At 40.5% G+C, this 24510-nt stretch overlaps 1 protein-coding gene across 2 annotated transcripts in view; it reads left to right on the forward strand.

Annotated features, from left to right (window-relative positions):
- The first annotated feature begins 146 nt into the window (after positions 1-146).
- Positions 147-24510, forward strand: part of nedd4a (NEDD4 E3 ubiquitin protein ligase a) — a 28410-nt gene continuing 4046 nt past the window's right edge. Inside the window, exons 1-25 of one of the 2 annotated variants that reach the window (XM_020607111.1) lie at positions 150-503; positions 1940-2013; positions 3083-3161; positions 3260-3298; positions 4369-4422; positions 15548-15598; positions 15970-16031; positions 16202-16304; positions 16505-16668; positions 16775-16892; positions 17297-17443; positions 17619-17687; positions 18419-18538; positions 19575-19775; positions 19989-20066; positions 20143-20197; positions 20295-20353; positions 20527-20592; positions 20750-20979; positions 23493-23614; positions 23716-23786; positions 23899-23994; positions 24076-24149; positions 24240-24300; positions 24400-24459. In XM_020607111.1, coding sequence (XP_020462767.1) covers positions 459-503; positions 1940-2013; positions 3083-3161; positions 3260-3298; positions 4369-4422; positions 15548-15598; positions 15970-16031; positions 16202-16304; positions 16505-16668; positions 16775-16892; positions 17297-17443; positions 17619-17687; positions 18419-18538; positions 19575-19775; positions 19989-20066; positions 20143-20197; positions 20295-20353; positions 20527-20592; positions 20750-20979; positions 23493-23614; positions 23716-23786; positions 23899-23994; positions 24076-24149; positions 24240-24300; positions 24400-24459 — 2298 coding nt within the window. In that variant the 5' untranslated portion in view covers positions 150-458. Of the gene's footprint in view, positions 504-1939; positions 2014-3082; positions 3162-3259; positions 3299-4368; positions 4423-15547; positions 15599-15969; positions 16032-16201; positions 16305-16504; positions 16669-16774; positions 16893-17296; positions 17444-17618; positions 17688-18418; positions 18539-19574; positions 19776-19988; positions 20067-20142; positions 20198-20294; positions 20354-20526; positions 20593-20749; positions 20980-23492; positions 23615-23715; positions 23787-23898; positions 23995-24075; positions 24150-24239; positions 24301-24399; positions 24460-24510 lie in introns of both variants that reach the window. The other variant, XM_020607117.1, reaches the window with a different exon arrangement.

Below are 24510 nucleotides of genomic sequence, written 5' to 3' on the forward strand. Positions count from 1 at the left end.
TGCATACTTTAGTAATCATTTTGTTGTCTTTGGGGTTTTCTGCCTCTTTTCCAACAGAAACGTCAACAGTACATTCATAGTTCTCTGGTCTAAGGGTCCCCTAAACTATTTAATCCCTGGACATGTGCCCAGTAATGAGTAATCCATTCTTGGCATTGGTACATTTACTGAAGTAGAAAGTGTGAATACTTTGTCACCACTGGTATTGTTGTGGGTTTCCTGAGGCTGTAGCAGTGACAGTGCGAAAGGAAGAGGAGGAGGAGAAAAGGAAGGAAGGACGGAGGAAGGATACCGCGTATGACGACGGTGCCACCGTTGCTAGCCCGGAGTTCAGGTTCATTGTATCTCCCAGGGATTTAATAGAAGCAGAGTACTAACTAAACACCACAGGTCTTCTGCTGGTCGGTGTTGTCTTCTTGTTGTTTTCGTTCTCTGTGAGAATAAAGGGCGAGGGAATAATGGCTGCAGTTTCTCCACAGATCGGAGGACTTCCGACAGACGAGGTAAATTAACTGCTGTCGCACGAGCCAGTCGTTAACTACACCGCGCGTCGTTAGCCACCTGGCTAACTATTTAACGCTAACGTTAACTGTAGCCAACTAGCTGCCCACAGACAAACTGCGCTGGGCTAGCGAGCTAACTCTTTAGCTGGTTAACTTGGGTTTGGGGGGAGTTTTGTGGTAGTTCAGACGTGTTACTTACTGGTACAAAAACGATGTAATTGATCACCTGTAATTACTACACAGCTAATTAGAGCGCTAGCTGTCCACTTTTTCATCCAGGAAAACAACAGGCTCCGGAGCTGTTAACGCCTTCTCTCGTGGCTGTTCCCGTCCTCAATACACACACACACACACACACACACAGCAAAAAGAAATCGACAAAACTCTCAATTATTATGTTGTCAGTGCCCCCGGACTTGGTAACAGTCTTATGAGGACCTGTAGTTTAGCTTTCGCCAAGCCAGTGTGACAGAAAATTGACAAATTTAGCAGTAAAATTATATGGGGTTATGAAGGGAAATGTGCAAAAGTGAGAGTTATTTTCGGGATATTACGTCATCTCTGAGAGCAAACAGATTGTACTCGGGGTGTACACAGTAGGCATGTGATAAGGATTCGTATTAAAGGTATATTTATGTGATGAGTTTTGTTTAACGCCACTATTATTATGACACTATCTTCCTGTATATAGCATACCTGTGTGCGCGTGTGTGTGTGTAGCCTATATAGCTTATTCAGAAAAGCTTGCACTATGGCTCAACCAATCGATTATTTGTCCAGCCAAGTAACAGTAAATTAACAACACAAACGTCAAATATTTGCTGTTTCTAGCGTCTCTCGTGTGCTTTTCTTTGTCACAGATTAGTGCATTAGTGAATGCCCATAGATATTGGACTGATGGACACAGAACAAGGCATTTAAAGGTGTCACTTTGTTCTGTGTGACACCAAAGCAAGCATTGTTCACAGTTTTCAGGCATTTTGTTTTTAAAAGTTTGATCTTTTTTATCTATTTATCTGTCACTTATTTAACTAGTAGTAAAAAAAATGCCAATTTAAATTCCCAGAACAGCCCAGGTGAAATCATAAAATTTGTCAGTTCATCAATCCAAAACTCAAATATATGATAAAGAAAAGCCACAAATTTTCTTTTGTGAAGCTAAAATCAGCTTGGCCAATCATTGCAGCTTTCCTTTCATCAACACAAAAGAAAACGCGTTATATACTAAACTTGCGCTAACCTTGTGCAGAATGTTACCAGCCATTATCATCGGTGTAAGGTCCTAGTTTTTAATTTTAGCTCAGTTTCTATTTTCTAAGATGTTGGTTACTTATGTTTCATTATTTTATCTTGTCTGCCTTTTTGAGTGTTCCTATGTTGTTTGTGTGGTGATTTATGTCTTCATAAAGTCATTAGTAATTTTCTTATTATTTCAGAATGGCTCCAGAATCCTAAAAGTGAAAGTGGTTGCGGGAATTGGGCTGGCCAAAAAAGATATTCTTGGAGCCAGGTAAGATGGAGAAATTTAGCTGGTTAAAGATTATTTTAAAAACTTCTAAATACAATCTTAACAGTAAGATCTAATCAAGGGTTTATAAATTGCTGATTTTTCTGCCTTTATGCCTATGTTTTTATGCCTATGTCTAATTGCTCATGTTATAACCAAAGTTGTATTAGTATCACTCTAGTGTAACACTTAATACCTTACTAATGACGAAACAGCTGTGGGCCTAATGTGGTGTTAAGATTGGGTAATGCATAATTTAATGCGTGTGGTTTTGATACATGTCACAGGGCCTGAAACCATTATAAAAGAACAATTAAAGTCAACTTTGCATTGAGTATGAAGTAGCTGGACCCCATTATGTTAATGTTTCTCAGGTCTGAACGCAGGGCCTGAGCTGATCATATGATGATGTACAGTATTTTTTGTCCTGTAGGGCAGAACCACACCAAGCCAGTGGTCAACCATTGGCCACTATTGGTGAGCAGCTGTTGGGGCCATCTTCCTGGCGTGTCCCACATTGTTGGCCCTAGTCAGCCCCTGTTGGCAGCTTTTCAGATTTTTCTGATTTAACATGTCGAATTGGCGTGGGCCTCTTGGACCTCGTCAGTGAAAGAGAGACTACTCTGATTGGCTGTTGAGCTTAGTGTCAAACAGACATATTCTCAATTAGAAGCAGCTATAAACAGCAGCTGTTTTTAAGGAGTGGTGCTTTGTTTATAGCTTACACCTTTCTGAATGGTGAAGACAGATACTCAACGCGTGGGGGGGGGGGGGGGGGGGTATTTCTGTCACGCACGCACAAAACATATGTGCTAGTCGGCCGTTGGCTGTGTGTTCTGTTCAAGTGTCACTTTTTCAACGCAAATGGCCCATACAAAGGTGACATGAGGCAATGTAACAGTCAGCTTTTGTCACTGCTAGTTGTTTCACATCGGCTTGGTGTTCCTCTGCCTTTAGAGATAGAGCCTTGTAGCAAAAGAACCACATAAACTACTTAAACAGATAGCATAGTTTGTTGTAAATGGATGTTTCTAGCCTATCTGCATCTAAATGTGTGCATCTTTTCTTGCAGTGATCCATACACAAGACTTTCTCTCTATGACCCCAGCAATGGAGAAATCACAAGCCTTCAAACTAAAACGATAAAAAAGGTCAATTAGTGATCATCTGCATTTGTAGTTACACTTGTTTGATTTGTAGATATTTTATCTTGATTCAATTTTTCTTTACCATTTCATGTTACAAGAAGACACTGGACCCAAAGTGGAATGAAGAGTTCTTTTTCAGAGTAAGTGAAGCTTAAAATAAGTTCAAATTTATTGTTCCCCATGGAAAATTTGTCTTAAGCACAAGTGCCGTATGCAGTAGTAAAACATAAGTGTGAACATAGTTGTACGAGATGAAAACCAGATGTACAAGTGAGGGAGTGTCTGTGTTTATATTGCATAAAATAAATTAAAGAGAACAAGTTAAATAGTAATGTGATGAATCAGAAATATATGAGCTCGTATGCTTAAAATCATCTCAAAGAAAAGTCAAATGCTAAAATGAAAGTAAACAGTAACAGAATAACACAGTCATGGGGGTGACTATGGTTCAGTGGGTAGAGCAGCCATCTCCCAACCACAGGGTTGGAGGTTCGAATCTCGGTGCCTGCAGTCCACATGTCGAAGTGTCCTTGGGCAAGACACTTGAACCCCCAAGTTGCCCCTGATGGTTAGAGCCATCGGTTGAGTTGGCGCCGCAGATGGCTGCCTCAGTTCTGTACTGGAAACAGATTCCTTGTGTGTAACATACTTGGCCAAATATAGGTGATTATCCTTATGGCAGTTTATCTTAAAAAGAAAACATAAAACAGGACAATAAGTAGAGTTATTGCATGTTGTATGCCTCCCCTAGTCAGTCAAGTTCACGGGAATGGGGTGAACATGAGATCATTGGGACTGTGACCCAAATCTAATCAGGTCATCTTTGAGTCCAAATGGATGTTTGTGCCAAATTTGAAGAAATTTCCTTAAGTTGTTCCTGAGATACCAGATTCATAAGAAGGGGACGGACGGACAATCTGAAAACATAGCGACTCCAGCCACAGCATAAAAATCCAGGTGTACAATGAGAATAAATAACATAGCTAGCATTAAACATTTTGAAATGCATGATCTCTTGTGATTTCACTTGCATAAAAGTGTATGTACCATGTTTTTGTTATATGGAATAGGAGCCTGAATAAATTTCATTACATACTGTACATGTTTAACAATGAAATGCTAAGAGCGCTGTTTGATTTATTGACCACAGGTCATTGTTGTACATAGTGCTTCTCTGCTTTGACTTCTGACAATCTGTATCATGTATCAGGTTAATCCCAGGAAGCACCGTCTGCTGTTGGAGGTGTTTGATGAGAACCGCCTGGTAAGTTACTGTATTCAGTTATATTTAGTTATAAGGTATTCACACCTTTATGTGTGTAATTCTGATTATACTGAAAATTTTAGGTTGTAGCTTGTTGCACTGGACATTTTTCTCTTGATTTCCCCTAGTTCTGTTCTTTTTTTTTTTCTACAAAATGTGGGTTCACTGGATGGATGAAAGTATTGATAATCTTCCACTTATTTTTTTATTCATAATTTGACATTAAAATGTTAGTAAACAGAAATGCTTGTACATTTTTAAGCTCTAGACTGTTATTAAATTGTTTTTGTCCAATTAAAAAACAGCTCAAGTTCAAAGTTTAGTTAATGATACAATTCACATTTGTTTCCTGATGTGAACAACGAAATTTAAATCTTAAACTTTCAAACAAAGCTTATTTTTTTCCTGTACATCACATTTGTACATTAGTAGAGTTCACAAGAAAATGTTCTAAAAAAGTGGATAGCATGCTGAATGTGGCAAATGGCAGTTATAATTATGGGGTCATGATTTTAACTATGTTATGCCTTAAATCCCAGGGCAAGCCCTTCATTGACAGGCATGTGGCTCTGTAGACTGCTTTTAAGGATGCTAATGAGGAAAGTATTGGAAATCAATCTTAAGAGCTTATTTGCTGGAGAGGAACACCTTGTAATTGATAGTTGCGACATATTGGGGCATACTAGGCAAGCCTGGAAATAGTCACACAAAGGTTTCAAAACTGAAAACGGTTGTTCAGAGCTGTAAATAAAACTGACTACAGTAAGGACATCCTCTTTTACACACATAGATGGAGATTTTAAAAGTTGCATATAACACTAGGGAGAGCACTTTGTGTTCCTGTTTTGTATGAAAAGATGCTACATAAATAAACCTGCCTTGATTTGCCTACAGATGAAACATTTACCAGTTTCACCATAAACCATGACACTCCCCTGCTGAAGGGTCAGCTAATGTCAGTCAGCCAGAAGCAGGCACAGCAAACAATGTGCATTTGTTTTGTGTCAGAACCACTGACTTTATATAAAAGCTGGACAAACCCACTGCGATGTTACCCACTGGTTTTCAGAAGAACAGTTTTGAAAAGTCAGACCATCACCATATTGGTAACGCTTCACTCCACCCAGCATGTCTAGTCCAAAAATGGGAAAAGAGGTGAAGCACAGCTTGTTAGACAGCTCGCAACCAGCCACTTGTGGCGTGACCCTCCTGCCTGTCACTTAAAGGGGCCATGCTCTTAATTATGCGTAACTTTTACTCTCATTATAATTTACATGGCCAAGTTGTACAAAAGAAAATATTTCACCCCCTGTACAGTTGCCATGGAAGGGGAAATTGGCTAAAGAGACCAAAACTGTTTTTTGTACCAGGCTATAAACACTCCTTTTTGGAGCCAGCCTCACTGCAGGTTTGGGCATTTCCGCATCTGATTTCTCATCCTTGGAGGCTGTCACTTGGTCAAAACATGGCAGAAGGCAGTGATAGCACTGATTTTTATCCTTCTAAGAGGACTAAGTCTGAAGTGTGGTTGTATTTTAGCTTTCACTCATAAGAGAGCTGAGAGAGCAGCTTGACTGACAATGGTCACCCTGTCTGAAGAACATGCAGAAAGGAAAAAAAATCACTGCAACAGGGGGCAACACTTTTAGCTCCATACAGGATGTGGGGACTTTGGAATGGAGATAATGTCTTGGTTTGTCTGACTTGCTAATAGCTTGCCATTAATGTGAAGGAAACCTTTCTGTGTTATCTACTTTTGTAAAAACACTTCACTTTCTTCTGCTGCTGTAACGTATGCGTTGCGTGTCTACATACTCTGTTTGCTCACTGCACACAATAACATTACATGGTGTACTCACCCAAACAACATATTTTGTTCATTTATAAAGTACAGTAGCTTGTATAGCTTGAACAGTTGTTGCATTTTGATGGGTTGCACAAGATTTGGCCCCATTTTTTTTGTCTATCACGTGCACATACATTTGCTTTTTGAATGAGTCAAGAATTACACAAACAGCAAGTTTGCACACATGACCTGTCACACACTAGGTAGATTTCCAGGCATTTTGGAGGGTGTGGCAGTGTGTTTCTGCTTGTGTCACTGCTGCTCTGACACACAGATAAATGGACCGAGCATAAAGGAAGCTTGTGCATTTTTGTCTTGCTAACAGTGAAACTGGGTCTGTGGGCTTATTCCTTTCAAGATATGAAATGTGCTGTGCATTATGCAATTTATAGGTTCCAAACGAAATAGTGTTTCACAGTTTGGCCTTTGACAACTGCCATTAAAAATATTTTCTGATCAACATTTTGTTTCATGATCTCCACCAAGCATGAGACATCTGTTAATTACTTAATCACATAAATGTTTAAATACAGGATGGTTTTAATGATCACACAAATGTGAATTTAGGTGAATTTCCTGAACTAAAGAGGTGATCACAGTGCACAACACACAACAGCAGAGATGCAGATATTGCAGCACTAAGAGAAGTGTTCATGTCCCTTGGAAGAAGCATCTAAAAATTTTATTGACACATACCTCTTGTGTAATACCCGCTTGAAAAACATCCCACTAACAGTTTGTAATGACCCTCAAACATATTCTCTAAAGAGTTTATAGCCTGCGCTCCAGTGTTTCTTTTGAGTTTAGTGTTTATGTCAGTACCAATGTCATGTCCACCTTATAGACAGCTTGGCTTTATTTTTGGCATATTACACCAGTACTGTATGACCTGGCTAAATGACAGCATGCGTCACCATTCTTATCTTATGGACCACGTGCAATCCTCAGTTAAACCTGCTTTTGGCCCAATGAGTAATCAATTTCCACTCGAGGTTTTCTGGCAGTTTGTCATGTTAGATTTAAACATAGGTAATGAGTTCCACTGCAGCAGTGTTGTGTCCTCTGGTGAATCATGTTTTTATCTTGGTTCCATTATACTGGAACTGATTTAGTGCCAGCTTAATGTCCTGAAATAGGCCAGTCTGGCTCACAATAGGCTGCCATTAATAAACAGCACTGTCAACAGCCACGGAGAGGAAATCAGACTAGCATGAACTGTTACATGCGGTGTCATATAACAGGTGTACTGGTGCTGTCAAGGCAGCGTAGTGTTCTTATCTACCTGTTTTCTGTCAGGGAGATAATACTGTGTATCATGGATAAACTTATTTCTGCAGGGCATGCTTTACAAAGTTTTTCTTACTTTGAAAGCAAAAAAAAATTTGCTAAAACAATTTGTTGTACTTCACAAAATACATTTAATGACATTTGCAGTTTATAATCACTTTGCTAAATATTTTTACCGGCTATGGCGGTTTATATTTTGCTGTGATTTTTTGCAACTTGGCCCTCGGTGTGATCCAGAATTGTGTTGAATGTCATTGCCTTTGATTTCCTGTAATTCTATAGCAGTGGGTAAAAATATTTGTGAGAGCACATAGCAGCTGCAACATTAGAAGCAGAGCTGCTGCAGGAGGTAGAGTCCTGAGTGAGTGGTCTGAGGCAGAAGTAAGTTTACCAGAGCTTTAGTGTAAGATGCAGCATAGACCACAAAAGGGTAAACAGGAGTGAGGCAGCTGGAAAAGACACAAGGTGTTAGATATTATTCTGGCTGGAATTCAAGAGGTACCGTTAATTAGCTAATATTATAAAGCAGTCAGCAGTAGAAACTGTCCTGTAATTTTGTTTCCAGTATAGGGTTTAAGCTCTCTATAAAGAAGCAAACCTCTGGGATTGTTCTAGTTTTGAAGTAGTGTGGTTCATATCTCCAAACAGAACCACTGACCTCCTCTGACTAAAAGCTGAGATCAGCCTGGAGAGGAATGTTGGTTGTCACCGGAGCTATTTTGGCAGTGTACACCCGCTAATGATTGTGATCACAGAGAAGAGCTCGGAGCAGTAGCATTGCGTTCCCTTTTTCTCACCTGCAAGTTTGATCATGCTGCTCTCGCCATTGCTGCAGGGACTAGAGAGTTAAGCGAATGGCATGTCGGCTCCGTGTGCATTTTGCGTCAAGGAGAAGCAACACGGACCCTCTGTCAGAAAGCCTCAGCAGCCATGGTGAGGAGAAGGGAGTTAGCGTGTCCGCTTATAGCCCTGCAGAGAGTCTGGCGCACAGTTTTGTCCACTTGAAGGTGACTCCTGTGTCACCAGGCTATGCTAGTTTACAGCAGTTCTCTTCAGCATTCACACCTAGGGTTAACGCTGGAGGATGTAATAAGAAGAGCATTCTGCAGATCTCTTTGCAACCCTGTGGCAAGCTCAGTGGAGAACTGGATAGCAGTATAGAGGATGGAGACCCGGGAGTTGGTGAAGGACGAGCAGGCACGAGCTCTGACGGAGGCTCGTGCAGCAGCAGCATGACAAGTGATGCTGGGTACTGTAGCAGCAACAGCATCTTTGAGCCAGAGGCTCTAGAGAAGCACAGGACCACCCAGGAGATGAGTCTGCTCTGCTCCAAGTCCAAGGTCCCACTGAGACGGTGCTCCTCTCTGGTTATATTTCCAAAGAGTCCTGCCAGCACGCCACCTGCTTCCCCAGTGAGTCCAGTGGCTATACCTGTTCTGTCAGCAGCAAGGGGGTCTCGTCAGTCATCTCTTCAGACATCTGCCAGCAAATTCTTACAAGATGATGAGGAAGTGACCAAAGGGTTCACCAGCACAGCAGTAAGTGGCCATCATTTCCCAAAAGAAAGCTGTTCACCTGTGTTCAAGGACACCAAACACATGGTGCAGTTCAGTATTCCTCTAAAGGATGAACCACAATGCAAACTGGAGGACAGTAGTAAAGTAGTGGAACTGTCATCAACTCTAGACGGATCAAATCGTCACTCTAGCAGCATGCTGTTGCACTTTGCCCACCAGAGACCAATGATATCCGGGAAGGAAGCTACAACCACAGCTACAGTCATCGGGGACTATGCTGAGTCATCTAACTCAGCCACACACCATGAGGGTGAACACGAACCTCGCAAAAAACTGTATCGTAGTACCTCTGCTTGTTTATTCTCCACAACTAAACCATCAGAGAAAAACCATAAGGTCTGTTCATACAGAAAAGACCAGGAAAAGCCAGAAGAAAAGCACTGTTTTCATGCCATACAGAGGAGCTTTTCCCTGGAAGTGCCCTATCGTAACACTGGGATTTCATGTCATGTTTCAAATCCAGACCTCAGCAGCCCATGGTCTCCACATGTGCACATTCATTTGTCTCCTTTTAGCCCAGCTAAGTTATCAGACTGTGTTACTGATGTAAACACAAGCAGCAAAGGGAATAATATACCAAAGAGTGCAGGTCAAACCACCAAGGTAAGTGTTAAGTTTCTTAATTGGAATTAAATTGTTTTGTGACCATCAGGAAAGACGTGATATGCCTGAAACGTCACTTTGAATTGAGAGGCAAACAGCTTTCAATTGAGTTTTTTTTTTTTTTCTTTCTCCAAACTGAACACTAGAGTTGCCTGCAATGTTGCTTAACTGGTTTAAGTAGATTCCATACTGCTTTGGTTTGACTGCTCAGGTAACATTACTCTGACATTTGGTTCCATGTATGTATTAAAGTTAGATAAACATGAATCCTGTATACTTCTTCACTATGAAACAATATACTTTGATAATACTGCTCTCCTTCACCGTAAAATCCTAAAACTGTTTACTCTGAGTCAGCCACTGGCCTCAATGCAAACTAGAGCAACATTCAGTAGCTGAGAAGATTTGCTACAGCTAAGTCATGCAATTCACAAGCCCAATGTGGACAAACATTCAGAAGTACAGTATTTAGTTACATTACAGTAAACCATTTGCATATTGGGTCCCAGGAAAAGTGAATGACAAGCAAAAGTTGCTTGTCTTTTATGTTGTGAGACTGGTCATTTGTTGGTGTGTGTAGTCATTCTTGACTTTAGAATAGGTCATTTTTATTATTCTGTTAACACTACAGTATGATTAATCGGCATAAGTATTTACCCAGGCTAATTTTAGTGGTGTGAAAAGCTGTGCCTCTTTCTGATATAAATAAAGTGCCCCTGAAATATTTCCCTTGACTCCAGATAGTCTGGTGGTCCGTAGCACTGCCCAGTCCCGTGGATTCAAATTTAACAGCATGATACTATAGCAGCGCACAGTCATGCCAGATATCTGTGGACATGGGGTGGGGGGTGGGGTTCATGCAATGTAGGCAGGATGAGCGCTTGAACCTTTTCCAGTAAAGGGGCAGCATGTTCCCTTCCCCTTTGGGTCCCCCTACCAGGCAGTGTTTGTGATGTATCAGGTGTCAGCCTGGTCCCTGCATTTAGAAGCTTGTCAAGTCACCACCAGGAATTAGCCAGTCCATATACTCCTTTAAAGGTTACATTTGTTTTTGTAAATCTAGATTATATTTTCATACTTGGCAGCACAATGGGTGGTGCAGAGGTTGGTACTGTCGCATCACAGCAAGAAGGTTCTGGGTTTAAACCTTCTATCCATCTGGGGTGTTTGAGTAGAGTTTGCATGTTTCTCCTGTGCCTGCTTCCTTCGCGTGCTCCAGTTTCCTCCCACAGTCCAAAGACGTAGGTTACTGTGTGAATGTGAGTGTGAATGGTTGTCTGTGTGTGTCAGCCCAGTGATAGACTTGCAGTCTGTTGAGGGTGCACCCAGCCTTTCGTCCATTGTCAGCTGGGATGAGGATAAGATCATCTCATGCCTACGAACAGCCCTAAAAAGATGTACATATCAGCTACAAAAAATAAACGGCTGTGGTGTTTGTAATTAAATCATTTGAGATAAAAAGAAGGAAAAATCTATTAAATGTAAACTTTCAGCAGTAGAAATAGAAACTACACCAAGTTTTCTAAAGACTACAAAACAGAAAAAGCTCCTAAACTTTATAGTTGAAAGTCATGTTCTTCAGAATTGTTGCATATCTTTTGCTGTCAGAGCTCAAGTCCACTGCCCATAACTGGCCTCCACCCCACTGTGATTCAGCTTCAGACTCTTTTCTTAGCAAACTAAATCATCCTAATATTTAATAAAAGTACAGGAAACTCACATCTGATTGAAATACAAAAAAAATCTCATCATTGCTTTTAACTAAACATCAGAATTACACTTCTTTTACACAAAACTATCAATGCCTTAAAATTATAACATATATCTCTATATTTTGAATACAACACTTGACTAAACATTGATTAACATTGATTAAACAGTAATTATCAATCAAATCTAGGGGAATTCAGGTTTTCCTTCAGTTCCCCCATAACATCTTCTTCCAGCACTGAGACATTCTCGTCACGGTATCTCTGTTCAGTGGTATTATGGCTGGTATTATGACCCTTTTTGAGCCACTTTTATAAATATTGAGAGTATTTTAAGCATATGTTACATTTTATTCAGCCAGAGTTGTTTAGATTTCTATAAATTAATCTTTGCATACCAGATTGTCATCTTGTTCACAGACGGTGGTTATCTTGCATGTCATTGGTTTCTGACCTGGTTGCTTACTTGGACAGTTTTTGGACTGCTTTTGGGTTTCATGAAGTCAAGTGTGAAGCTTCTTACAAGGAGGAACCTGTGGGTTAGTGATGTTACATCTGATGCAGAGACTCTGAAGAGTGGCTCGATGTTTATTATTTTCAGGGAATCGTGTGATTGTTTCAGTTTTTTTAGATTTGTTGATTGTATCGACCAAGAAACCTGAACTTTTTGGGAGTGTGGTTGGGCGGCTGGTTTGTGGAATTAGTTCTAGCAATAGGTGTCACCAGTGAACTTTGAAGCTTCAAGTAATGAGTTTGTGGCAGTATGATGGACTGCAAAACCTCATTGCTTCAGGAAAGGCTCATTTGGCCACCACTGCTGTGGGTTTCTTGAAGCTAAGTCTGAATTGGTCCTTTGTACTTGTGAGTTTTTTGTTAAGTTGAGCTCTTTGTTCCTGTGTTGTGCAGTTAAGGTGCCTCTTGAATTACTTACGTGAGGTTCAAGTGAAGTGTTTCCAGTCTGTGTTCTTGCCTTGATGCAGCTGCCCACAGTGGTTGGGGTGGATGAGCTGAATTATGTAGTTCAGGTCGGAATTCCTCAAGAGTGATACCATGTGGTTTAGAGAGATCATTGACCCATTATAAAATGAGTCCAGGAAATTGCACCCCCCACCCCAAGCTTGACTTTTAGGCTTTAAATGACTTAAAACTGGGATGCAGCCAGTAGTCAGGAAAAACATGACCTCCTCCTTCCTTTTGGAGTTAAAATAAGTATATTTTGTTTATACATTTCCCATCAGCATAACAAATGAATAGTGCAGGGCAGGACATTGGAAATAGTGTGATGATCTCTTGCAGTGATACGAAATAATTTCATGCTTGGAAAACAACAGCTTCTTAAACCATTTTTTGACCTAACGTTTTCATGATTAATCAGTTTTTACGACTGTTGAAGTATCATGAGCCAGCTTTCATTTGCTCCTTTAGTGACTTTGCCATAGTAAAAATTGCCTCAACTTGTTTTATTGAACGGTTTCTCAGACATGTAAGATCCTGTTCAGGATAATCAGACACCGTCTGCCTGCATTAGGTGGGTAGCTCTTCAGAGGTATAGGTTTCTGTCCACCTGTCAAAAGTACTTTGTCATTGCAGAGCTAAGATGGATATCACTGATCTTGCTCCATAGATAGTGAAATGTGTCTGTAGCTGTTTGCCAGTCACGGCCTACTACAGCATGTGGTCAGTACAGCTTAATCCCACATGCTAAACCGAGTTGCATTTAGTGTCACATGAACCTTCAGAGATGCTCTGAATGGACATTGATTTATAGTTATCATTTTATCTTGGGTATTTTTTGTCTTTGTTGATCTTGGCGTCACCTCACCCTACGAACCAAGGTTTCATGTTGTACTAAACTTTTTGTTACTGATATAAAAGTGACCTACAGCAGGGACAGACATCAGCATTGATCTTTAACTGTTTATGCATTACCTTTTATGAAATGCTGATCTTTGATTTGATTGAGGAACCAGTTGTCCAGTTAGTTGGTGACTGTCTAGTTTGGCTTCTGAGCAGACTGGTAAAAGTCTACTGATTAATGTTGCTCCAGAATTAATGGATAACATGCTCTGGGTTATGTGTAAGATTAAATCTACTGAGCTTATAGTTGTTTCATTTGAAGTTGGATCTGATCACTGCAACAACTGATGTGAATGTGACACTGAAATGATTGTTATCCTTCTAGATATTGCGTGTATGTACTGACAGGTGATAAATTAAAGGAAAAACCTGAATAAATGAATGGTCTCTTCCACAGTGACACTGCCCCCATCCATAGGGCACGAGTGATCACTGAAATGTTTTGATGAGTGTGAATCATATACTATGACCTTCACATTCATCAGATCTCAACCCAACTGTGAGCACCTATGGGAGATTTTGGAGTTATGTGTTAGACAGCTTCTCCACCCCCATCATCAAGACACCAAAAGATGGATTATCTTTTGGAAGAGTGGTGCTCATCCCTTCAGTAGAGTTCAGAGACTTGTATCAAATTTTATTCCTAGATCAAGAAAATTACTTGTAGTCTGTAGTAGTGGTGGTTGACTGAAAACCAGAGAATGGAAGCATGTGTCAGGTACTCAGGACAGTGAACCTTCATGTCGAGGCTTGTATCAGTCAGAGAATGTGACATGATTGCTAATGTTTGAAGTGGGCTACTGGTTCAGAAAGTGCTTCGGAGTCTCTGGGATGTTGGAGATGTACAGTAAGTGGTAGCAGTGAAGCTCGCAAAGTCTACGGGCTTGTAGTGTTTGACATCATTGTGGTTCAGTTATATTTATAATACTGCCACATCATCAGTACCAAAACTGAAATTATCCCCAGTATGAGAACATAATACACTATCATCATTTGTTGTAGTGTTTGTTTCCTCATTTTCTGACCAATTAAAAATCCTTAGTTTCTCCCTCCCCTGCAGTCACACAAGTATATTTTCCACACATGTGGAGCAAATATTGTTATGAAGAATAAGTTATCTCCATTTTCCCTTCTCCTGTGTCTGCACATGTCACAGAAACACATCAACTGTCTTCTCACACATTTGGACAGCTTTACATAATATACCCATTTTCTTTATATTAACAAGAGCATTTAATTTGTGTTGGAGACATGATATTTCTGAAGTTGAAATCATACTGTACTGACGTGTAGTCAAAAACTTGTGAAAATTTGAAGTCATTTGTCTCTTAAAGAGAGGCAGTAATATTACATTTGACATGGGAATTGAGCCCATAAATTGAAAAATCTGTTGTTTTACCTGTTGAGCTACACACACTAGTATACACACTTTAAAGCTTATTTCTACACATGACCTGAGCAATCAAATTCCTGTGGTAACTTCTTTTGACCACTAGGTGGTTTTCTGGTCACTTGAATTTTTGAGGGGGTTCAAATGATTGCAATCCTTAAATGCTGCACTAGTCTGCTGGAAGACTTGCATGCAGCAGTTTGTAGCCTTTAATATGAGCTGGACTTAAACTGCTTATTTTGGTTTTTCCTATGTGAAGTGCAAGGGCAGGACGGAGGAGGGTGTCATCTATATATTGATGTAAAGACTGTACTGCTGTTAGCCACTTTGACCTTCTGCTGGTGTTAATTTGTTCAAAGTGCAGTACATTTGCCTTCTGCCTTTGAAACTGTTGTGATAAAGGCATGCAATGAATGTTGTGACTATTTAACTGACACATGCTATAATAATATTTACAGCTTCTAGCAATATGAGTGCTGCCATTTGCTGTGGGATGAAACCTTTCCTGTCTAGACCACATAATATAGAAATTGATGAAGTCGTATACCTATCATTTTTTCAAGTTGGAAAATAGTGGAATGTTTGTGCTGATCTTAACTGATGTGATTTATGAGAATAACTTGCTTGTGACATTTCACAAGAAAAAGGCCTTATGTGATATTTGATATAACAGAGATTAAACAGTAGCTGAAATTGCATAGTACTGCACAGAGAAATTGCAGTGGTTCTCAATACACTAAAGATGGTTGAGATTAGACGGTGTCTAGGCCAGTCCTCTGGGTGTGTGTACAGGAGGAGAAGATAATATTGTCATAAACCTGACATCTGTATGTGGCTCCCCCTCTCTCCCCGTCAGACACGTGATGACTTTCTTGGCCAAGTGGATGTCCCCTTAAGTCAGATACCGGTGAGTCCTTGATTTGCATATTGATGCCTGTGACCTCTTTAAGTTCACTTTATTGAATGTATTTAGTTTTTAGCTTTAGCTTTTACTGTATGAGCCCTTGACCTCTGTCTCACCCATGTCACCATGTGACTGTCTGTTCTGCATCATTTTCTCTAGTTTTGAAAACACAGTGTCTCATTTATGTTCATCCCTGCTTTTGTTTTATCATAAATACAACACCCACAAATGGGCCTCATGGTATATGTGCATCATTTCATGTGATGGTATGTTTAAATAAACTGTGTAATGGTGCACTGCCACGCAGTAGATGAATTCATGCAGCTGTGAAAGTGTTTGACAAATTAAAGATTTCCTTTTAATGTTTTTCTCAGACAGAAAATCCTAATAGAGACAGGCCATACACATTCAAGGATTTTCTGCTTCACCCACGAAGGTTGGCATGATTTCATGGTTATTTAATCTTTTGTCTTTCCCTGTTTTTTACATTCCATTTTTACACGTTTATTTACAGTAGAAATGATAGGCCACAGTCTGTACTTTAATTTTATATATTACAGACAGTATTTATTTCTTGCTTGTTTGAAATTTCTGGTCGTCATGCAGCCACAAGTCCAGGGTCAAAGGTCATCTGCGACTCAAAATGACCTACTTGCCAAAAAGCTCAGGTTCAGAGGAGGAAAGAGCAGATCACACCGAGGACGTGGATGTAAGTTTGACTAATGGTTTTCAGTGACTAGATAGCCCCTCAAATTTCACAGGTGCTTTTCTAAGTATTTTGAGCATAAAACAAAATAGTTCATAAACTTTACTTTCAGTTGAAGGTAAACAAAGGTAACTGCAAAATCCAGTGTTTGCTATTCTTTGGTGTGCAGTGTTGCCTATTAACACTTTGTGTATGTTGTGCAGCCTGGTTGGGAGCTTCTTGAGTCTCAGGACATGTCAGGTCCCAGACAAAGCCAACGTCTGCCTCCTCTGCCCCCTGGCTGGGAGGAGCGGCAGGACAACCTGGGACGAATATACTATGTCAATCACGAGAGCAGAACAACACAGTGGCAACGACCTACAATGCAGTAAGACCACAAACCTCTTTGCTGTGGTGTCCTCAAAAGTTTTTTTTTTTAAGTGCATCCCCAAATTATGTCAATGCATATGTGTGTCGGTGTCTCACCTAATTAGGGACAGGGATTTGGAGATTCAAAGAAGACAGAACAACAATGCGGAAGTGGAGCATGCGTTTATTACACGCAGACAGATCTCAGACCCTGAAGAGAACACCACACGAGAGTCTCCAGAGGTATTGTCAAGATTTTAATGCATTTTTGTTTGCATCTTTAATACATATTAATTTGCAGGTAAAGAGCCAAGTTGGTAGAAACCAACAGCAAGGCTGAAAGATTAATGAATATGAGATGGTCTTTTGGTGAACGGGTGAGGGATTGGAGTAGCGCGTTCTCCTAGCTGTGTAGATCACATGTTGGAGCCAGGTGCTGAACAAGTGGTTGTAACAGTGTAGTTCTGGCTTGTTCTTTGAGGGCTTTGGCATAAACACTTGAGGAATCCACTTTCATCAACGGTAAACAAATGAACTCACAGGGCTTCTATAAAACATAAGTCACAGTGCTTTATTTTTAAACTGAACAATTGGGCACAGCTGATCTGGGATCTGTCCCCCCCAACGTCATCTCTCTCATCTTCTAGAGCTGGGAGATCATTACAGAGGATGAGTCCACCTTGTATCACAGCGGTAACCAGCTCACATCACCTCCACCCCACAATCCTGCGGATTTCCACTTACTCTGCGATGAGCTGAGAGACGTTCGCGTTTCAAGGCACACATCTCAGACGGTGAGTCATTTTATGTGCAGTCCAAGGTTCTGCTTTCTGAAAGTCAGTGGAAGAGAGACTTGTAATAAGATTAATATGAGCCATGAGCTATCATGGAGAGAGTTGGAATGTACTGTACATGTGCATTAACAGCCAAGTAATCATTGTTGTTTGACATCCTTCGCCTCTGCCGCAGGATCATGCTAGTAATTCAAGCCATTCCAGTCGCAGAGAAAGTGGAGTGGAGCATCCTGTTAATCCTGGGGTGAGTTTTCTTTCCCTGATGAAATCACTCCTCCCTAAACTTCATCAAACCTGTTGTCATGCAAGGGAATGTTGCTCTTTCTGAGTACAGACGTTGGTGTTCAAAATTCACATTCTTTAATTGTCACGACTTCTTTCACTCTCCTTTGGTATGGAATTTAAGAAATAGTTTTAAGCTCTTTTCAGACATGCATTGCAACTCTAAATTTATCTAGACTTTACCTGCCGGAGCTGTATGTGTGAATGCAGATGTCCAAGTGACCTCATCTTTGAATAGAGAAGCTTATTGTCCAGATAGTTCACACTGAGTTAGTGGGCATTTTATTACGTGACTGGTGTGAAACCATAAGAATATTTGCAATGAAGATGCCACTGAAAATATCTAGCCGGAAACATAACGAGATTCGGGAGCTTCTATCGTTAAGGGCCGACAACAAAATTCATCAGGCATATTCAAGGATCAACAAGAGACTCGTTTACTTATTTATGACTAAATTCCATCCTCTTGTGCACTCTACCCAGCTAGCCCCCCACCCCACCCCAGCCCACTCTCTTGCATAAACCAGTGAGTGGAAACACGGTAAACTCACTGTCCAGACCTGATTCGTTGGATGTTGTCTGAAGTTCATGTGCAAAAACATCTTTAGTGGGGTCATATATTTCATTTGTGGACATCTTAATGAGCTTGAGATTTTCAGTATTGGTCATTGTATTAAATTTTTATGTCGATAGCTGCTTCCAACCACAGCTGGGCTGCCTCCAGGTTGGGAGGAGAAGTGGGACAGTAAAGGAAGACGCTACTTCATCAACCACAACACACGAACCACTACATGGACGCGACCTGTCATTCAGGTACACAGTGGGCTTTCTTCTTCGTGTTAATGTATACTGGTACTTTACAGCAGTGGTCCCCAACCTTTTTATCACTGCTGACCGGTCAATGCTTGACAATTTTACTGCGGCCCGGGGGGGCGTAGATTGTTTATATTGTAAATATAATAATAAATGTGAATTCACTGTGTACTTGTATGCAACTTTATTAGCAGCTTCCTCGTAACATTGCGCCACCAACATAACATGACTATAACATCAAAGTCTCAGTTTTCAGTGCTGTGGTGGCGATCTCAGGGTATTCTGTCATGACTTTAATCCAGAACACCGACAGAGTTGTTGTCTCGAACATACTTTTAAGGCCGCCGTCATTTGCGATCTCCAGCAGTTGATCTTCTTCTTGCACAGACCTGCTGGATTCACCTGGTTTGTTGACAAATGGGTTGCGGATCCATTCCTTGGCAGTTCGTGGGTCCTTTGTGGTTGGGAAGTAGCGCTCGAACTCTTTTAAAAGCAAAGACAGGTGATCGTGCACCAGCTGGGAGAATGAAGGCTCAGGCTCAGTCTCACCCAAAGTCCCCGCTAATGTTTTAAACATGTCCAAAATGCCTCTGTTGACGCGTCGTCCCCACAAATCCAGTTTGGCTTTAAATGCAGCTACTTTATCTGCCAACTTGAAGACAGTTGTCATTTTCCCCTGAAGTGACAGATTGAGTTCATTGAGCAGGCTGAATATGTCGCACAAGTAAGCCAGTTTTGGCGCTCAAGTGACCGAGATGTAACCGAGAGAATGCGGTCATTTTTCAAAATAAAAGATCGTTCATACTCAGATAATAAATAAAACGGAAATAATTAATAATTTCTTGTGCGGCCCGGCACCAATTGATCCACGGACCGGTACCGGTCCGCGGCCCGGGGGTTGGGGACCACTGCTTTACAGTACAAGGAGCTTTTAAAACCTAATTTCTTCAAATTGGCCAAAAATATCACTGTGGTGTTCGTTCAGTATTTCCCTTATGGATCTAAAACCTTACTGGTGTATTTTTGTCTTGGACAGACAACATTGGAGGCAGCAGCACAGACCGGTGCAGGTTTATCTCAAAACACCACACCATCCCAACCAGCTGTGCCCTCCACAGAGTCTCCTCAGCAACCCTCAAGCTCTGAATCTGGTTTCCTGCCGGCTGGTTGGGAGGTTCGAAGTGCTCCCAGTGGAAGACCTTTTTTCATCGACCACAACACAAAGACAACTACCTGGGTGAGAAAGCAGCAGATGAGTGCCTCTAGTTTACCTTTACGTCCAAGTGGTGACTCTTGGGGATGCACTATAGGCCTTTTTTTAATGAGCATCATGGTGAAAACTTTGTGGAAAACAGAGTCATTATCAGTCAGTAGTTTCTCCACCACTTTTTGTCGTAAAAGCTTTTCCTGTTTGACTGAAACACATCCTGTTTTGTTTTCCTCTGAGTAGAAAGATCCCAGGGTAAAAATGCCTGGGCACCCAAGGAGAGTATCCTCACTCGACCTTAAAGATCTTGGCCCTCTGCCCGTAAGTTCATCAGTCAGAGAAAAACCCTAACTAATCAATTGAAAGGCATTTATCATCTTACTTTCTTTGTTCCTAGCCTGGCTGGGAGGAGAGGGTCCACACTGATGGGAGGATATTCTACATAGATCACAGTGCGTATGACATTTAATACTAAAACACATCTTGGATTCATGTGTAATTATAAATGTGTTTCCTTATTAATAAATGACCTGATGTTTTTTTTCATAGACACCAGGACCACACAATGGGAGGATCCCAGATTACAGAACTCAGCTATTACTGGACCAGTGCGTATATATTGTGTTTGATAGATTATTCTTCACTAACATGATATTAGTGAACAATAAAAACAGTTCTTTGTTTATGGTTTATGGGTTCCTGTAAATATTTATTATCAGCTACAGCTTAGGTCTTAAGGTTGACTGGTTTGTTTGTCACTGAACACCGTTCTTTGTTATAGGCTGTGCCTTATTCCCGAGATTATAAACAGAAGTATGACTACTTCCGGAAGAAGATGAAGAAACCGGTGAGTGTCTTCAAAGGACAAATATTGCTTACAATATGTCATTGCAAATATTTGATAAAATTAATCTTTCAGCATCTGATATCAGTTTCTCAGCCTTGGTTTTATAAATGCTGTGTTTATTGCCATTTGAATATACTCTAAATACATTTGAATGTAGGCTGACATCCCAAACCGGTTTGAGATGAAGCTGAAGCGAAATACTGTGCTGGAGGACTCATACCGACGCATCCTCTCAGTAAAGAAGACAGATCTGTTGAAAGCACGACTGTGGGTGGAATTTGAGGGAGAAAAAGGCCTGGACTATGGTGGCGTGGCCAGGGAGTGGTTCTTCCTCATGTCCAAGGAGATGTTTAACCCGTACTATGGATTGTTCGAGTATTCTGCCACGTGAGTCCAAATGCTGTCTCTGCTTAAAACTTTCTCTATCCATTGTGGTGTCTTAAGTTGTACTGCATTTTGTTTTGTTTTTTTGCTGATGTAGTTTTATATATTGCTGATATATTTTTTGCTAAAGTCAGCCAGCTGTAAATATAAAGATCTAGGCAATCAGAGGTAGAACAAGTGATCTACAGTCATGTGAAAAAATTAGGACACCCTTTGAAAGCATGTGTATTTTATAACATGTTTTCATATATGGTTATTTAATCTCAATTTTAATAATACAGAGAGATTAAAGTAATACAACTAAACAAGTAAAACTCAAGAAAAGTTTTTTCAAGATCTTCTGTAAATGTAATTCTACAAAAATGCCTATTCTAACTGAGGAAAAAGATAGCACACCCTCACATGAATGCCCTCTTAAAATGGCTCAAATCACCCGCAGGTATATCACACCAGGTGCACATAATTAGTAGATCGTTACTCAGCATTTTGAATGAGGCTTGCCCTATCTAAACCTCAGACATTTAGTTTGGTGTGCTCCTGACTGTTGAAGTGAGAGTGAGCACCATGGTGAGAGCAAAAGAGCTGTCAGAGGCCTTCAGAAAAAACATTGTAGCAGCCTATGAGTCTGGTAAAGGATTTAAAAAGATCTCAAAAGATTTTGAAATCAGCCATTCCACTGTCCGGAAGATAGTCTACAAGTGGAGGGCTTTCAAAACAACTGCCAACATGCCCAGGTCTGGTCGCCCCAGCAAGTTCACACCAAGAGCAGACCGCAAGATGCTAAAAGAGGTCTCCAAAAACCCTAAAATGTCATCGAGACCTACAGCAGGCTCTGGCTACTGTTGATGTAGAAGTGCATGCCTCTACAATCAGAAAGAGACTGCACAAGTTTAACTTGCATGGGAGGCGTGCAAGGAGGAAACCTTTGCTCTCTAAGAGAAACATCAAGGCCAGACTGACATTTGCCAGAGAGAATGTTGACAAAGACCAGGACTTCTGGAATAATGTTCGTTGGACAGATGAGTCCAAAATTGAATTATTTGGACACCAGAGCAGAGGACATGTTTGGCGTAAACCAAACACAGCATTCCAGGAAAAGAACCTCATACCAACTGTGAAGCATGGAGGTGGAAGTGTCATGGTTTGGGGCTGCTTTGCTGCAGCAGGACCTGGTCAGCTCACCATCATAGAATCCACCATGAATTCTACTGTGTATCAGAAGGTGCTTGAAGAACATGTGAGACCATCGGTTAGAAAATTAAAGCTGAAGCGGAACTGGACCATGCAACATGACAATGACCCAAAACATACTAGTAAATCAACCAAAGACTGGCTGAAAAAGAAGAAATGGAGAGTCCTGGAATGGCAGAGTCAAAGTCCAGACCTGAATCCCATTGAGATGCTGTGGGGTGACTTGAAAAGGGCTGTACATGCAAGAAACCCCTCAAACATCTCACAGCTGAAACAATTCTGCATTGAGGAGTGGGATAAAATTCCCTCAGACCGATGTCAGAGGACTTTTCTTCAGTTTTACTTGTTTAGTTGTATTACTTTAATCTCTCTGTATTGTTAAAATTGAGATTAAATAACCATATATTAAAACATGTTACAAAATACACATGCTTTCAAAGGGTGTCCTAATTTTTTCACATGACTGAACATCCTCTTCACTGACGGTCTACTCAAATGTGGAAGAAAATGTTCCATCCCATTTATTTGTTGTTGGAAAGATAAATTTTTGATTACACAGTGGCAGACCATATTTAAAGGCAGATGCTCTGCTTCTCTGTATTACTTTACAAATGTGGTCATCTTCTCCATTTCGAACTGTGCCATTGAGAGTTGGATCTCCAGGGAGCACTTAATGCTGTTGGCATATTTGAGATGACCATCAAAGAAAATACAGAATTAAGTCATGTCAGTGGTAATGTAAAAGCTCATAAAAAAGCTGTATCTTTAAGGTACATTGATTTAAGATTTTATACATCATTTGATAAATTAAGTTAAAATGGGACAGGTCGTGGTGTCTCTCAGCTGTACTAACTGTTTCCATAACACTGTGCTGCCTACAGCCTTTCTGTTATTTCAGCTTCTCTACCCTGTGCTGTCAAAGTATGGTCTGTAAATTAGCCTCACCTGCTACCTAGTGAAGGTTATAAGAAATGTCTTTTTGGACCACCAGTGCTCATTTCAAACAGCCAGCCATGGAGGAGCTCTCAGCATCAAAGTCTTTTTGGATATGTTGGCATCCAAAGCTAACATGTTTGTTTTGGTAATGTTAGCGACCCTTTGTACTGAATTAATATTTTAATTTCAGAGTAATTCAAGCTTTATGTCTTTGTGTCACATTAGCAGTGACCAGCGCATTCTACTGGATTTGACAGAATTACTGGTGTCAGTTTGTTTTGAGTCTCACTAGACCCTCTAGACTGAGAAGAATTTGGGTAGAGTGATTTTAAGAAATGTGTGTTTGCAGAAGTGGTTTCATGATATTTATGATGTGATTTGTCTTTCAGGGACAATTACACACTGCAGATTAATCCTAACTCAGGTTTGTGTAATGAGGACCACCTGTCCTACTTCAAGTTCATCGGCCGTGTGGGAGGCATGGCTGTGTATCATGGGAAACTGCTCGATGGTGAGTGCTTCCGAAAATGTCTTTATAAATGTTGCTCAGATATTTAAAAGACAGCGGTCAAACAGATTTTGCGGATCCTGACAACTTTGTGTTCTTCAAAGCTTTCTTCATCCGGCCTTTCTACAAGATGATGCTGCAGAAGCCAATCATTCTCCAGGACATGGAGTCCGTTGTGAGTTACCGCTTCTTTTTTTCAACAGAAAATAATAAATTGAATCAGGATTTTTATATTACAGATTATCTAGAACATTCTCATTCTGTTAAATACGCAAATTTATTTTCAGGACAGTGAATATTTTAACTCCTTGATGTGGATTTTGGAGAACGACCCAACAGACTTGGATTTGAGGTTCGCTGTTGATGAAGAGCTGTTTGGACAGGTTTGCTCAGCGTCTTCTCTTGTCTCACCTTCAATCTGCAATAAGTGGTTTTCTGTCTAACCTATCCAATACTTTGTCCAGACTCACCAGCATGACCTGAAGCCAGGCGGCTCTGAGATTATTGTAACTAATGAAAACAAGAGAGAATACATCCAGTAAGCAACAGAGTTCCTCTCTTTTAAGAAAAAAAACTTTTCGCCATCTGTGAACTGCTGCCATGCTAATCTGTGATTTGTGTTTGACAGCCTGGTAATTCAGTGGAGGTTTGTGAACAGGATACAGAAGCAGATGACTGCCTTCAAGGAGGTAACAGTTTATATATATATATATTAGTGCATTTTTAGATAATTTAGCCATCATACAATTTACAAATCAAATAAAAAATTGACACATTTTTGTGTTTAGGGATTCTTTGAGTTGATACCACAAGATCTGATCAAGATCTTTGATGAGAATGAGCTTGAGGTGAGTTTTCTGTTGATCTTATGTGTTGGAAAGGATCAGACTCCTTCGAGA

Source organism: Monopterus albus, unplaced genomic scaffold (genome assembly GCF_001952655.1).
Source record: "Monopterus albus unplaced genomic scaffold, M_albus_1.0 scaffold4.1, whole genome shotgun sequence".
Taxonomy (NCBI): Eukaryota; Metazoa; Chordata; class Actinopteri; order Synbranchiformes; family Synbranchidae; genus Monopterus; species Monopterus albus.